Source organism: Athene cunicularia (assembly GCF_003259725.1).
Source record: "Athene cunicularia isolate RWA chromosome 1 unlocalized genomic scaffold, athCun1 chr1_part3, whole genome shotgun sequence".
Lineage (NCBI taxonomy): Eukaryota > Metazoa > Chordata > Aves > Strigiformes > Strigidae > Athene > Athene cunicularia.
The window spans coordinates 519,533-533,600 of record NW_020799093.1 but is presented as its reverse complement, the minus strand read 5'-3'; the positions used below and the strand labels follow the sequence as shown (position 1 = coordinate 533,600).

At 48.1% G+C, this 14,068-nt stretch overlaps 2 protein-coding genes across 6 annotated transcripts in view; one reads left to right on the top strand and one right to left on the bottom strand.

The window, feature by feature from the left end:
• Positions 1-13,019, top strand: part of ADPRH (ADP-ribosylarginine hydrolase) — a 64,456-nt gene extending 51,437 nt beyond the window's left edge. For 3 of the 4 annotated variants that reach the window (XM_026841237.1, XM_026841236.1, XM_026841235.1), the window contains 3 exons: positions 548-894; positions 8,265-8,625; positions 9,368-13,019. In XM_026841237.1, coding sequence (XP_026697038.1) covers positions 597-894; positions 8,265-8,625; positions 9,368-9,782 — 1,074 coding nt within the window. In that variant the 5' untranslated portion in view covers positions 548-596 and the 3' untranslated portion in view covers positions 9,783-13,019. Of the gene's footprint in view, positions 1-6; positions 454-545; positions 895-8,264; positions 8,626-9,367 lie in introns of those variants that run through there. The other variant, XM_026841238.1, reaches the window with a different exon arrangement.
• IGSF3 (immunoglobulin superfamily member 3) overlaps positions 11,035-14,068 on the bottom strand; it is a 128,909-nt gene continuing 125,875 nt past the window's right edge. For both annotated transcript variants that reach the window (XM_026841233.1, XM_026841234.1), the window contains one exon: positions 11,035-14,058. In XM_026841233.1, coding sequence (XP_026697034.1) covers positions 13,808-14,058 — 251 coding nt within the window. In that variant the 3' untranslated portion in view covers positions 11,035-13,807. The remainder of the gene's footprint in view (positions 14,059-14,068) is intronic.

Sequence of the window (14,068 nt, the reverse complement as noted above, 5' to 3'; positions counted from 1 at the left end):
AAGGTACCCGCTGGCATTGCCAACTCTGCTGTGCGAGCACCCGCGGTCGTGGAGCAAGGACGAGCCTTGCCCAGGGCCCCTCTGTTTATCCCCTCCGCCAGGCGCTGCTGAAACGGCCAAGCTCTGCCTCACGTCATCAGAAAGCCGCTGGGAGCTGATCTAACCTCCTTGCTCGTGCCGTGGGCTGCATGCAGAAAGGTGTAGGACGTGGGTTCGGTCCCAATAACCTGCACACATTGCTGCAGTCCTGCCCTTGCTCTTCAGTCTTTGACCTGGCTACAGCCTGCGGTGTCATCCAGGCTGCCGCTGCCACCCGGGAGGACGTGGCCGGCCCCCCCGGCCCAGGACTGGGCTGCCCGGGAGCTGCCGGTGTGTGCATGCGGCCAGAGGTCTGTGAGGAGGCATGTGCTTTGAAGAAATACATCTTCTGGGGGAGACGCAGGTAGCTAGGCCACATATCCAGCCTGCTGCAGCATAGCAGTAGGGGCTCGTACTAAACTGGGAAAGATTTTATTTTCAGGCTCCCCCCCTTTTATTTTTTTCATAGTGTTTTCTGCATTGAAGCAGCCCTGGGGCAAAATCTGTGTCCTAAGACAATGGAGAACTATGTGGCGTCGATGGTGCTGAGCGCAGTTGGTGACACGCTGGGCTATTACAACGGGCGATGGGAGTTCCTGCAGAGCGGCCCAGCCATCCACAAGGAGCTGGCGGAGATGGGGGGACTTGGGAACTTCAGCATGCAAGGTTGGAAAGTCAGCGATGATACGGTGATGCACTTGGCAACAGCTGAAGCCCTGGTAGCTGCTGGGAAAAACCCAAGTTTAGCACATCTGTATTCCCTGATCGCAAAGAACTACAAGGAGTGCATGAATGACATGAAGGGCAGAGCTCCAGGTAACCCCTCCATAATACTGTCTGGGCAGGGCTGTCCTCTCACTAACATCGATCTCATTTCTTGCAGCTTGGAGCTCAGGCTCTGCTTTTCGATGTTTATAGCATTAACTGTTTCATGCAAATGCAAACGTTTTCCACACACAGTACTTGTTTCAGGATGAACTAAAGGGAACAGAATAATGGAATCTGGCGTGCTTTGGGCTTCTCTGAACTAGATGAAGAAGATACTGGTTTGCCCATGTTTACAAAGCATTCTTAGAGGCATGTTTGAGGCCTGGCCTTGAATTCAGGGGAAGGATGCTGGCTTTTGCACTGGGGATGTGTCTTTCCTATGCTGAATGGATGAAAACCAGAAATGCAGCCATGTGTAATGCACACCCTGAGATGCTGTATTAAAGCAGCACATTTAAACAGAATTAATACATAATTCCTCATAACAGCAATAAATTACACATAAAATATATATAACGGCACAAAGATCCTTGCCTGGAATAATTAAGTTCATTAAACCCATAGTTCTGCATGTCAACTTTCTGCGACAGGACAGTCAGGCCACAATTGTCTTTTCTGAACCCTGTACCTCCATCATCTCATTTTTCTCTGCATAGACACGGTGGTGCTGAGTTTGGGTCACAGGCAACGGGGTCTGGCAGTGTGTGGCAGTATTCAGGAAGGGCCAAGGCCTTGACAGGCTGCAGTAGCCAAGCCATATACAACATATTCCCGTAGTTCCTAGTTCACCCAGGCCTGCTGACCCAACTCTTTCCTGAGGACCCTGCCTGTGTCTGTGCTCATGGCAGCAGAGGCTGCTCTTCTGGGTGCTTGAATTAAACTTAAATTGGAGCTACTGAAGCCAGGCCTCTAATTTGACTAGTGCAGGCAGCGTGAAGTGAAGTATCCAGGAAACACTCAAATTCAGCAGTCCTATGCAAAGTTTATACATTGAGAAGAAATTGCCTAGACATGCCTATCAGGAGTTGCCAGAATATATCAAGAATGTTCTGGCTTGACATTAAACATGGGAAAGGTGAAAGCATTTGATACCGTCCTGCATGACATCCTTATCTCTAAATTGGAGACATGGATTTGATGTATGGACCACTCGGTGGATAAGGGATTGGCCGGATGGTTACACTCAAAGAGTTGTGCTCAACAGCTCAATGTCTGAGTGGAGAGCAGTGACGAGTGTCATTCCTCAGGGGTCGGTATTGGGACCGGCGCTGTTCAACATCTTTGTTGGTGACACAGACAGTGGGACTGAGTGCACCCTCAGCAAGTTTGCCAACGACACCAAGCTGTGTGGTGCAGTTGACATGCTATAGGGAAGGGATGTGCCATCCAGAGGGACCTGGACAGTCTGGAGAGGTGGGACTGTGCGAACCTTATGAAGTTCAACAAAGACAAGTGCAAGGTCCTGCACAGGGGTCGAGGCAACCCCAAGCACAAATACAGGCTGGGTGATGAGTGGATTGAGAGCAGCCCTGAGGAGAAGGACTTGGGGGTATTAGCAAATGGAAAACTGACTATGAGCCAGCAATGTGCGCTAACAGCCCAGAAAGCCAACCACATCCTGGGTTGCATCAAGAGAAGTGCGGCCAGCAGGTCAAGGGAGGGGAATTTCCCCCTTTACTCTGCTCTTGTGAGACTGTGCTGTGTCCAGCTCTGGGACCCCCAACATCAGAAGGACACGGACCTGCTTGAGCGGGTCCAGAGGAGGCCACGAAGATGCTCAGGGGGCTGGAGCACCTCCCCTGTGAGGACAGGATGAGAGAGCTGGGGTTGTTCAGCCTGGGGAAGAGAAGGCTCCGGGGAGACCTTATAGCGGCCTTCCAGTACTGAAAGGGGCTACAGGTAAGGTGGGGAGGGACTCCTGATCAAGGGGTGTGGGGATAGGACAAGAGGTAATGGTTTTATAATGAAAGAGGGTAGATTTAGATTAGATACAAGAAAGAAATTCTTTTTACTGTGACAGTGGTGAGACAGTGGCAGAGGTTGCCCAGAGCAGCTGTGGCTGCCCCCTCCCTGGCAGTGTTCCAGGCCAGGCTGGACGGGGCTTTGAGCAACCTGGGCTAGTGGAAGGTGTCCCTGCCCATGGCAGGGGGGTGGAACTAGGTGGTCTTTAAGGTCCCTTCCAACCCAGATAGTTCTGTGATGATGGTGATGATGCTCTCTTAGAGCCACTGAGCATAGTGTGACAGAGCTGTGCATTTTCAACAAGGTAAACCAAGTTGAAAACTTAAGCAGGAATTATTCTGCTTACCTTTCCACAGTGACCTCCTACCCTTATGTAAAGAATTAAAATATCAGTATTCTTTAGCACAGATAGTCTGAGTTGTTGGAGTGGCCTAATTAATTAAATATTTAGGAAGGGGTAATGATGTTTGCCAGGATAGCAGGACTCAGGTTAAACTTCCAAGAGACTTGCTGCTGTTTCAGCAAAGGAGCATCTTTTAGTTCCCCCGGCTGATGGGGCCTGCCACAGCTGGCAGTGAGACAGCACCTGGAAGATATTTCTGCCTCTGCTATCTAAGCTTGGTGATTAAAACCTGAGATGAAAAGGAGAAGAACCTAAAATTTAAATGTTAGTAATTAATAGCTAAGGATAATAGCCCACCTGCTGCAATCCTTCTGTGAGTAACTAAGCCCAAAAGCAGTTCCAATTTGGAAGTGAAGAATTTAAAAGTAAGTTTGCTACGGACAGTAATCGGAGTGACAAGGAAAGGTCAGGTTATCTAGCTAAACAAAGAAATGCATCTTCTTTAGTGGGTCCATGGACATTTAGCCTCATAAAATTTTAAGGAAAGTGGAGAAAGTAATGTGGAAAAAACTGGAAATCTGTTGGGAATGTTCTTGAAACTGTTCTGGAGTGCTCCTTCTGTGGCCACAGGAAAGGCACTCGGCTCTGAGAGCTTAAATCCTGACACGTAACAGTTTAATGCCCACTAACATACTACCAAAGGGAATACCTAATCCATATCCTGAAAAGCTGCCTGTAGTCTGGAGTCTCTGTGCCATATTGATATATTCTGATGATAGAAGCTGCACATCAATAACTTCTTTCAGCAGTTCAGAGTAGATGGATTTTAACTGAGAACATAACCCAAGGCAAGGCTGTTTAGGCCAAAGTAAGTACTCACGGGGGAATTGCAGCCCTTAAGGCTGAGAATGGAAAGTTGCCGCTACAACTTTCACCCAACAGAGAAGAGATTCCCCCAGAACAGTGGGGGAAAGTCACATTGCTCGCCCACACAAGGGAGTCCAGACCTGAAAACCAAAACTGACAGTAACAAAGGGATTCCCACACGTTTATGAATCATCAGATGGCCATGGCAGGGTCCCTTAAGTATACAGCCCTAGTAGAGAACTCACTGGTTTAATTTAATGGCAAGTTAATCCCTACATCCATTATTGCTAATTGTGATGTGTTGCAGCCCCAAATTCATTGTTCTTTGCAGATAATGAAACCAATGAATTAAGCGACACAAGCACGGACATACTTCTTTGCAGTGCAACTACATCAGGAAACCTTGTGCTTCAAAACTCATTCGGTCCAAATGCTCTCCCTGTGGAATTATTTATCACTATGTGGTTGTTTTAAATCACCTTTTTTATGTGTATTAATTGATCCCAAACAGCCTGTCTGTGCTCTGAAGACACCTGAAGAGACTAAATAAGTGGAATGGAAGCCTATTCCAGAAATAGCTTCCAGTTGTACTTGAAACTTCTTCAGGTTGTCTTTCTTTACACACTGCTTTCTGCTTGTATTTCTTCTTTCCTTCGACCAGTACCCTCCTCAAGTTAGATTATTATTGTTAGTGCAAAGGATTCCTAACCAGGGTTTGGTGGATTTCCAAAACAGAATTTCCCGATTCAGAAACTCCTACTGCAGTTTTTTTTTTAAAACCTGTTTTTTAAAAAAAGACCTGACAACGTGATTTCAGCTTAGTCTTCCTAAATCAGCTTCCAAATATTTTAATATTTTAACTGTTTAAAAGCATGAGGATAATACTTGTAATACTTCATAAATCACAAGAGTCTTAGCTGTTGTATACTGGTTTGTTTTACACATTTTTTTCCATTTGCAGGTTATCAGTAGTCATCTCCTAAAGTAATATGCTTAAAGCTGCAAGCAAATTGTATTGTAAAATAACCAGTCTGTCTTTAGAGGTTAAGCCTTCTCATCTTCCTCATTTTCTTTTGACTACACTTAATGTGAGAATAATTTCGCTTTTTAGCAAGGATTGAGATGCCTGGTCTCAACCTGCCCAAACATGTCCTGAAGAAATGTCTTTCTTGCAGTTCCATCAGGATTGCAGAGTCGTTTTGCTTTTGTTATGCAGATTCTGATTTTAAGCTACCCTAGTCCTTTTGCTTTTCCCCCTCCCTCTTGTCTTCCTGGCAGAAGGTCTGTTTTACCAGGAATATATAAATAGGGTAGTCAGCACAGCTTTTAAAAACATGGCTTTGTTTGACAGGTTCTTTTTAATGTCCTGTTATAGGTCATAAGTGCAGTGCTTAATAGAGTTAGATTTTTGAAAAAATGCCTCCTTTTTCTGTTAATCATCATGAAGTTGGAAATTCTACTGATATCCCTCTTAACGATTTTGATATGTAGCAGCCAGCACTGAATTAATAAACTACATGAAAGGCAGATTTAGAGGCCTGAACACATTCTCGCTCTGAGATGTCACAGAAACAAACTCCCAGGCAGTGCAGTTAGAGGTTGGTGGTGATCAGTCTCGGCAGAACCCGGTGCTACCCATTCCAAACGTTCTACTGGAATGTTTCTTCTTCCAGCAGAGAAACACAGCCCTGCAGTTTTCACTGTAAATCACCATGAAGAAGGATACGTAAGGAAGATCTGGACTGATCCAGGGGTTGGCTGGCCATGTGGCACCACAAAACCAGCAGGTCTTATCTGCTGGGAAGGGTGTGATGGTGGCATCACGTGAGAGGCTGGTGTGCTGGCTGAGCAGGCATGGACGAGGCCAGTGAAATATCAGGTCTGGTTGGTGCCTGGGTCATGCTGTGAGGAATTCAGGAGAGCTGAATTCAGAGTGGCCTGGCGCTGTGGGCCGTGCCAATTGGCAACCCGTTTTTTCTGACAGGGGGAGACTTGCATAGGCTGTTTCCATACTCAAAGTTGATTTCAGTTGACAGGCTTGGTGGCAAATAGCCCGACAGCCAGAGGATCAAGCTGCTTTTTCAGTTGAGACAACCATTCTTGGGGTGCTGATCCACCTGTTCACACAACACAGAGGGCTGTATCCTGTGCTGATCTAATAAGCCTATAATGTAACAACACTGCTGGAAAAGAAAGACGCTAAAGACACAGACCAGCACATGACTGTATTCCTGACAGCAGCCAGCCATTATTTATTTTTAGCACATGTCCAGAAGTGAGTCTTAAAGCTGGATATGGAGTTATTTCAGTTACAAGGGTGCTATAAATGCTGTGTGCAGGTAAAATAGACAGGTATATACCAAATCCTACTGCCGAGCATATACATGAAGGTGCAGAAGTGATGAAGAGCTCTGCAAAGTACTTAGTGCAGTGATCATGGTGATTGAGTTGCACAAAAGGTTCCTGAATTGTAGAGTTCAGTCAAGTTTCTTAACCAGGCTTCTTCCTTGCTACTCTATTCTATTTAGCTTGACTTTCAAAGTAGCAGAACACTTGCAAGTCTATCAGCTACCTCTCCCAGTTAGGCAGCAAACTATAGGAGCAGTGGCCTAATCTGGGGTGTGTGAGTATGTCAGCTGCTGCTTTTACCCTGCGTGTCTGAGAGGAATGGGCACACTATGGGTAGAAGATTAGTCTTTTGAGTCCACTTTTGCCATTGTCCAAAACATTAAACAAACTGCTTGAAACCTGCCCTCAATTTAGCTTTCTGCTGGAAAAGAAGTATTTCTGATTTGGCCAGAAGACTAAGAGAAAAGACAAGGTAGAAGAGAATCAAAGATAACTTAATGTTTTAAACTTGTTTCCTTTTCCTTGCACACAAAAATTTGGGCTTAGCTCTCCAAACATGTTTCATGGTCTTGGCTGGGGAATCTGGCCAGGCACTGAAATATGAATGTGTTTGTACAGATGGCTTTATCCTATGAACGTTCTGGACTAACAAGTGAGGTTCTGAAGAAGCAGCAGAGTAATCTCTTTAAAAAGTAAGTAGCAGAACTATGAAAGAGATGGAGGTGGGCAAAGAGGAGTATGGCTTCCCACCAGAAGAGAGGCAAAATTGGACTAGTGAGCAGGAGAAAACTAAGGAAGAGGAACAAAGTAGATACAGACTTGAATAGAGTGCAGCATGAAAGGCCATTGCTTCTTTTAAGAGGGATGCTTAAGAAAATTAAATGGCAGTTTAAAACAAAAAGACATGCTTTGCCTAACAAATCATGGCTCTGGTTACCATGGGATGTTGAAGGAGTCTGAAGGCATGCATGGGTTCAAGCTAAGACCAGCTGATGGTGGCTAGGTTGGCTGGGGGTTACTGAACACACCGCTTCGGGTCTATATTCTGACTCGAGCAGGCTGTGCTCCTCTGTCAGCTGGAAGCCAGGCAGGTCTTCTTGGGGAAGCATTGGACTTGCCTCATTTTTTATAGTATTTCCGTAGTTGTCAGTTAGTGGCTGTATTTGGAGACAAGCTACTGGGCTGGACAAACCTTTGGTCTTGCCTAGTACAGTTGTTCTTCAGCTTATTGAAGAGGAGTATAGTAAAGCCAGTTATGCAGACTATGTTGCAGTGAGGGAGATACTACATCCATCGCTTTCTGACAAACCTAAACTGCAGCAGGGGAGATCTGGAAAACATTTCCTGTCAGTTAGGCAATGGGAAAAGATTCCTGTGGAGTCGTGTGGGGTCTCTGCTTTTAAAAGGTCCTGTAAAGAGACTAAACAAGTGAAAAAGCAGAGGTACTTCGCTGTGCCTTGAGTGAGGGATTCTCCAAACCTCGTATCTGTTTCTCTATCTAGATACATGTGTACATATTATACCTAGTATATATATAGTATATATGTTTTATAGATAAGTTATTAGATAAATAACATGAAATGTAAATATAAACAATGTAAATAAATCAGCAGAGGACTGTTTCTTACCCCTCTAGACTTCTCAGTTATTTCCACAAACAAGAATTATCAGGTCTGCTTGGGAGTATGCAGGATGCACCGCAATTTAAGGCAGGATATATATGTGAGCAGACAAGTAATGTTTTTAAGGAGAAGCTCAAATCCATTATGCAGATTAATGCTTCCTTCCCCTCTATCTTCCCTGTCTTCCCTTGGTTCCCAAGTTATGTGACTCTGTCTCCTACTGATGCGTTTCTGTTTCTTTCTTTTCTTTCTTGGGCTCTGCCACTCCTGTCCAGGTGCCATGTGTCAGGAAAATGCGCTGAAGCTGGATCCGGGGCAGCCGAATGGCTGGAGGGTCCCATTCAGCCCCCGGGCAGGAGGCTGCGGGGCTGCCATGCGCTCCATGTGCATCGGGCTGCGTTTCTGCCACCCTGCTGAGCTGGATACCCTGGTGCAAGTCAGCATTGAGAGCGGCCGAATGACCCACCACCATCCCACCGGCTACCTGGGGTCCCTGGCTTCAGCTCTCTTCACAGCTTTCGCAGTGAACGGTGTGCCCCCCCTGGCCTGGGGGAAGGGGCTGCTGGAGGTGCTGCCACGAGCAAAAGCCTACGTTCAGGATATCGGCTTCTTTGTGGAGGAGAACATGGGGCAATGGTGAGTTGCGCTCCCAACACCGCGCTTTGTTAAAACTAAAATAAACCTCATGTGTGAGAGGGCAAGCTTTGTTTATACTTTAAGGTTCAGTACACATTATGATAAGCTCCTAGAGCAGCATGTGCCTGCTGCGGGGTCGAATTGATTCAGAAAGTCTCTGAAGTCCACTTTAGCAAAAAAAACCCAAAAACCCGACAGATTGTGTTTGGGTTTTGTAGTTGTGACATTTTTTGGATCCAGTATGAGGTAGCTAGACTTGTCATCTCAAGCAGCTACGATCTGATGAAAGATGGGAAGCAGGGCTGGGGAACAGTACCAGGCTTAGGGCTGAGCTCAGTTTGAAAGTTATAACCAAATGTGGCTGCAGACTCAGCGCACTCTCTGCGCAGGGCACGTACAGGCAAGGCAGAGGTACTCTGAATCTGGGAGGATGACTCAGTTCTCACTCTGAGCCTTTGAATCCCGCACAGCACGACAGCAGCAGGTGCTGGGCTGCCTTCTCCCACGTGGCTGGAGGGAGGGGAAATCTAACTCACTGAAACATGTCCTTGTGCCTCTTACTGTAAATCATGTCCCTAGTCTGACAAATGGGGGACACCGACCATTTTGCCGAGCCATCACTCAGGGCTCCTGACGTGGCACGTTTTCAGCTGGCGCCCGGCACACCTGCAGGGAGCTCAGGTATATCCTTCTGTGGTGGGACATCTCTGCCAGCTCCTCCATCCCGTCTCCTGTTTTACAGGCATTACTTTGAAGAGCAATGGAAAAAATACCTGGCGGAGAGAGGCATATTGGATGGAGTCTCGCCACCCACATTCCCCCCCAGGTATGGCGTGGAAGAGAGAGATTCGTTCTACACCTCCCTCAGCTATGATGGCTGGGGGGGCAGCAGTGGGCACGATGCCCCCATGATCGCTTATGATGCGCTACTGGGCGCAGGGGACTCCTGGGCAGAGCTGGCTCACCGGGCTTTCTTCCATGGGGGAGACAGCGACTCCACTGCCGCCATCGCAGCCTGCTGGTGGGGGGCCCTGCACGGCTTCCAGGGGGTCCACACCTCCCTCTATACCCACCTGGAGTACAGGGGCCGCCTGGAGCAGGTAGCCAAGGACTTGTACCACCTGGCCTCAGCTGGGGTGCAGCAGGGTCACACCTAATGCCCCTCGCTCACTCAGGGTTTTGCAAACTCTGTTTGCAAACACACTGGACTGAAGCATGTGAGTGTAAATTAGAGCCAGGCCTGCTTTTTCTGCTTGGGTTGGCTTCAGTAGGGGAGGTCATTTTGGAGCTAGCAGCTTGGGGCTGGTGGGTGGAGGGAAGCAGTGACAAGGTGGGTTGATGGGAGGGTGCAACAGTGCCATGCTCCAGCGGCAGGACCCGCAGCAAAACCCCCGCAGACTGCCCCAAACCAGGGTCCTGCCCTTACAAGCATGTCAGAAGGGGTCAGGGATGCACGCCTGAGCGCAGGGAGTGTACGTGGGCTGGCAGCGATGCTCCCTGGCAAACCTGCAATGGCTAGCGCAAGCCAGTACTGTCAATGGGGAGTGCTGGGGACACCCCCTGCCATCTAGTGCTGAGCACCTGTAGGGCTAAACCCCTGCTTCTTCACAGAGAGCATGTGCAGCCCAGGATAACCCCCTGAAGGGAGGGGGGGAAACAGCCAGTGGTGTTCGGGGGCAACATATTTTTTTAAATTCAGTTATTTTATCAGAGGATATGTTTTGTTTCAAATGACTGTGGGGAAAACAAACCCAAACCCAATCGTATAGCTGCATTAGCAGTGCATTTTGCATAATTTCACAGCAGTTTTGCTACACAGGTAAGAATGTATCACGCTACTTCCCTATTTCAGTTAATGTCAGAGTTCAAGACTACTGACCAAGCCCTTACTCAAGGTAAAAGTGGGTAATGAGAATTAACAGGGTGCATTTTACATCAACTTAAGCAACTTCTGTAACGAACGATATTCTTCTGCTTATATCAAGGCTACTAAAGATTATTTGCTTAACATTTGCTGTGGATAATTCTATTAAAAGGCATGTTTTTTCTTCAAATCCAGACTATGAAACAGCAAAGTACATATTATTTTCAGAGCATTTCAAAAATGGTGTATCCCATTCAATAAATAGACTTGACATGCCTCTGTTAAATGTTATATTCTATTATGGGATGAATTAAGGGATGGGAGGGAGAAGTATGAAGAGTCAGAACGTGCAAGGTGTCTTGTAAACTCCAGCCCGCAAGAGAGACGAGATGCGCTACCACAGCAGGAGGATAGTTAATGCATCAGGGAATAGGGGTGGTGGGAGAGGGAGAGGCTGCCTAAAAGGGGGAGTGTGGCACACCTTTATGCAGGGACTGTGCATAAAGGCATAATGAAAGCCCAAATCTGACAAAAAACAGCAGCAATAGGATTCACAATTTCAACACGGTTTACTACAGCTCTCAGGTGTGTTGTATAAAACATGTTTTAGTGCAACATAGTACAAAGTTTTTGTTGGTTTTTGGTTTTTTTTTAAAAAAACCCCAAACATTTTTCCACATCATGCATGGATAGGGTATCTCTCTTTCTTCTCAGCTTTGTTACAGAAAGTTACAGCAGAGAGAGTGGTTTGAAAAGTTTTGTGTTAAAACTTGTTACAGGAAGAGTCTGCCTTATAAAAACAGAGAGAAGTTTGAGACTGGGCAACACACTGCCAGAGCAAGGGAGAAATGTCACCGGCAAGGTACATTCAGGGACCACCGTGGGAGCCACTTCCCGGGAAAGCCTGGGCTCACAGCAGGAACCGCAGGGCTGGGACCTGTTCCGGCCAGGGGGACGGGGCTGTGAGACAGCCCTCCAGGAGGGCCCTGCTCTGGAGCAGAGAGGCTGGCGAGGCAGAGCATGGCTCAATCGCAGCACAGTGCTCTCCCAGGAAAGAATGGCTCCTGCCGCCTTCATTTTCTCTTTTTTCCTTTAAAGCTGAAATGAGCTGCAGTTCCTGCCCGGAGCAGTATGTACAGGAGATACTACATTTACGAAACAATACCCACTGGCTGCAGCTGCTGCTGTTTGCACCTCGGTTCTTCATTTCCATTCACTTCTCATCCCACTCCTCTCTTTACAGACGCCTTATCCAGAAAGGGAAGACAAGCGTGTGGGTGTGTGATACATCTATATATAGGAGTGCGATATTCCGCATATGCTGGGGCCAGTAAGCAGTTAGGTCTTGAGGAGGCAGACTTCGCAGAGGGATGAGTGAAATTTGGGCTTCCCAGCAGGAGAAACCAGTGCCATTCTGGTGGAAGAGTAGAGGTGGCTGACTTAGAACACCCTGGCACGGGACAGTCCACAGTCATGTGGGTCCTCTCCCAGCTGGGGGAGAGGGTGTGCAGTGCAGATCTCCCACCCGAGGCTTCACCACCTCTGGAAACATCGAGGCATCAGGGTCTAACCGACTAGTGCTACAGAGCATCTGCTGAGGTCCCCTTCTCTTCACAAAGAGCAGTCCGACCCTCCCAAGGAGGGCAACGGCTGTGGGTATGGCACCTCTCACACATGAGGGGGGGGTGCAGGGGGTGTGTGTGTGTGTGTGTGTGTGTGTGTGTGTGTGTGTCTTGCAGCTGCGCCTGTCCGTCCCAGTTGGCTTCAGCCATGCTGCAAAAAATAAATGGCCGGATTTGCCAGGAAGACATCAAGGAAGACAACAAAGGCCATTTTTGGCAAACATTTTCTTCCGCCAGACATAACACTTATGGGGGAGGAGGCGGTTTCCTCCACAGGACAGGGCAGGGGTACTTGGCATTACGGGATACTGGAGCTCAGGTGCCCCATGTGGCAAGAGCCCTGGTTTGGTTCATGAGAGCCATATCTTTCACAGAAAGAACAGCATTTCCTGCCACAGTGACTGCCTACGACAAGAGCAGGTGACTTTGCCAGGAGGGGGAGCTTATGGAGAAATGTTTTCTACTCCTAAAGCCCCAGAAACGAAAAATGGCAGATACACGCACAAGCGCAGGGGAAGATTTCTCTCGGCCCGAGGGGACAGGGAAGCCCCCAGGGTACCGATGCGGTGCAGGCTCTTTGCCTTGTCCAAGCTCACGCCGGGAAGTAGTGCAAGCTGCAGGGAAACTCGTGACACATGGTGGTTAACTGCATGTCACCGCTGCGTGGCATGACTGCAGCTGGGCTCCTTGGTTGAAGCATCCAGGGCCATGAACCCAACCATGAAGCTTCCCCTTTCTAGAGTCATTACTTTGGTCATGTTGAAGTCTTCAGAGACTGAATCCAGCCACCCGTCCCCAGGTGACTAGGGCACAGAGGGGACCCGCCTCATCAGAGGTGGCAGCATGGACACCAGGGAGGAGCATGACTCTGGTAAGCTGGACCATACAAGGACACCCTTTGATACCAACAATTTCAGGGCTTTCAGGTGTCCTCCTTCCACCCCCCACTTCAGTTCCTGGAGACAAACAAAATTACTTTTGTCCTGACTGCAAGCGCACCAAATATTCGGTCTCTCCAAGACCTGGAAATACTCCCACAAAGGTGAATTGCTCCCTCCTGAGATAGCAGTAAGATGGAGGCAAGAAGATGCTGAGGCTACAGCCAGTCTCTGAGATGGACCTCCCGATAACCCAGGTAACCCCTCTGGAGGTGGACTTGGCTTTGATTTGGTAGAGGGAGGAGCTAGCTCAGCACACCTTGGGAAAAGACCTTCTTCACTGTGGCATCGAGTCTGAGGAGGAAAAACCAGTCTGTTTTGGAAAACATATACATTTACTTTCAAAAAGATCATCCCAGGACCAAATGCCCCCTAGGAACTTCTCGCTGTGTGGAGGGCAGGGGAAGCCTACAGTTCTTTGAGTGATTGAAAAAGAAACGATAAAAAAAAGTAACGGCCCAAAAGACAGCAACTGATGGGAACAAAATGAATCCGAGAGGAACGTCCACTATATACAGCAAGTGCAGGGACCCTCCGTCCATTGGGGTGAGGGGGTGCATTCCCACAGGCGCTGGAGGACGCCTCGGACCTTTATGTCCCCATCGGCTGGGCACTCCACAGAGCTCAGCCACCGCATTGGAGCACAGACACAGAAACAAATGAAACAAGAACAACAAAACCCACTCTGTTCCTTAGGGTTCCTGGTGTGTCTCTGCTTCTCCCTCTCTGCGCGTCCCCCCCCAGGCGCCTCTGCCTCTTTAGTCTATGGTTCCTGGGTGGATGCTGAGGACCGGCGGCTCTAGGCATGTAGGAGAGTAGTTGAGGTGAGGCTCTTTGATCCACAGCAAGGGGACTCCATTCTTGCCCTCTGAGTTCTTGCTGGAGTTTCGGCTCTTGAACCGCACCAGGAGGATGGTGATGATCAAGATGCCGAAGATGGGGAAGGGGTAGAAGAACACAAAGTAGAAGAGGGCATCATTGGAGCAGATGACAGACTGCAGGGTGGAGCCTGGAAAGAC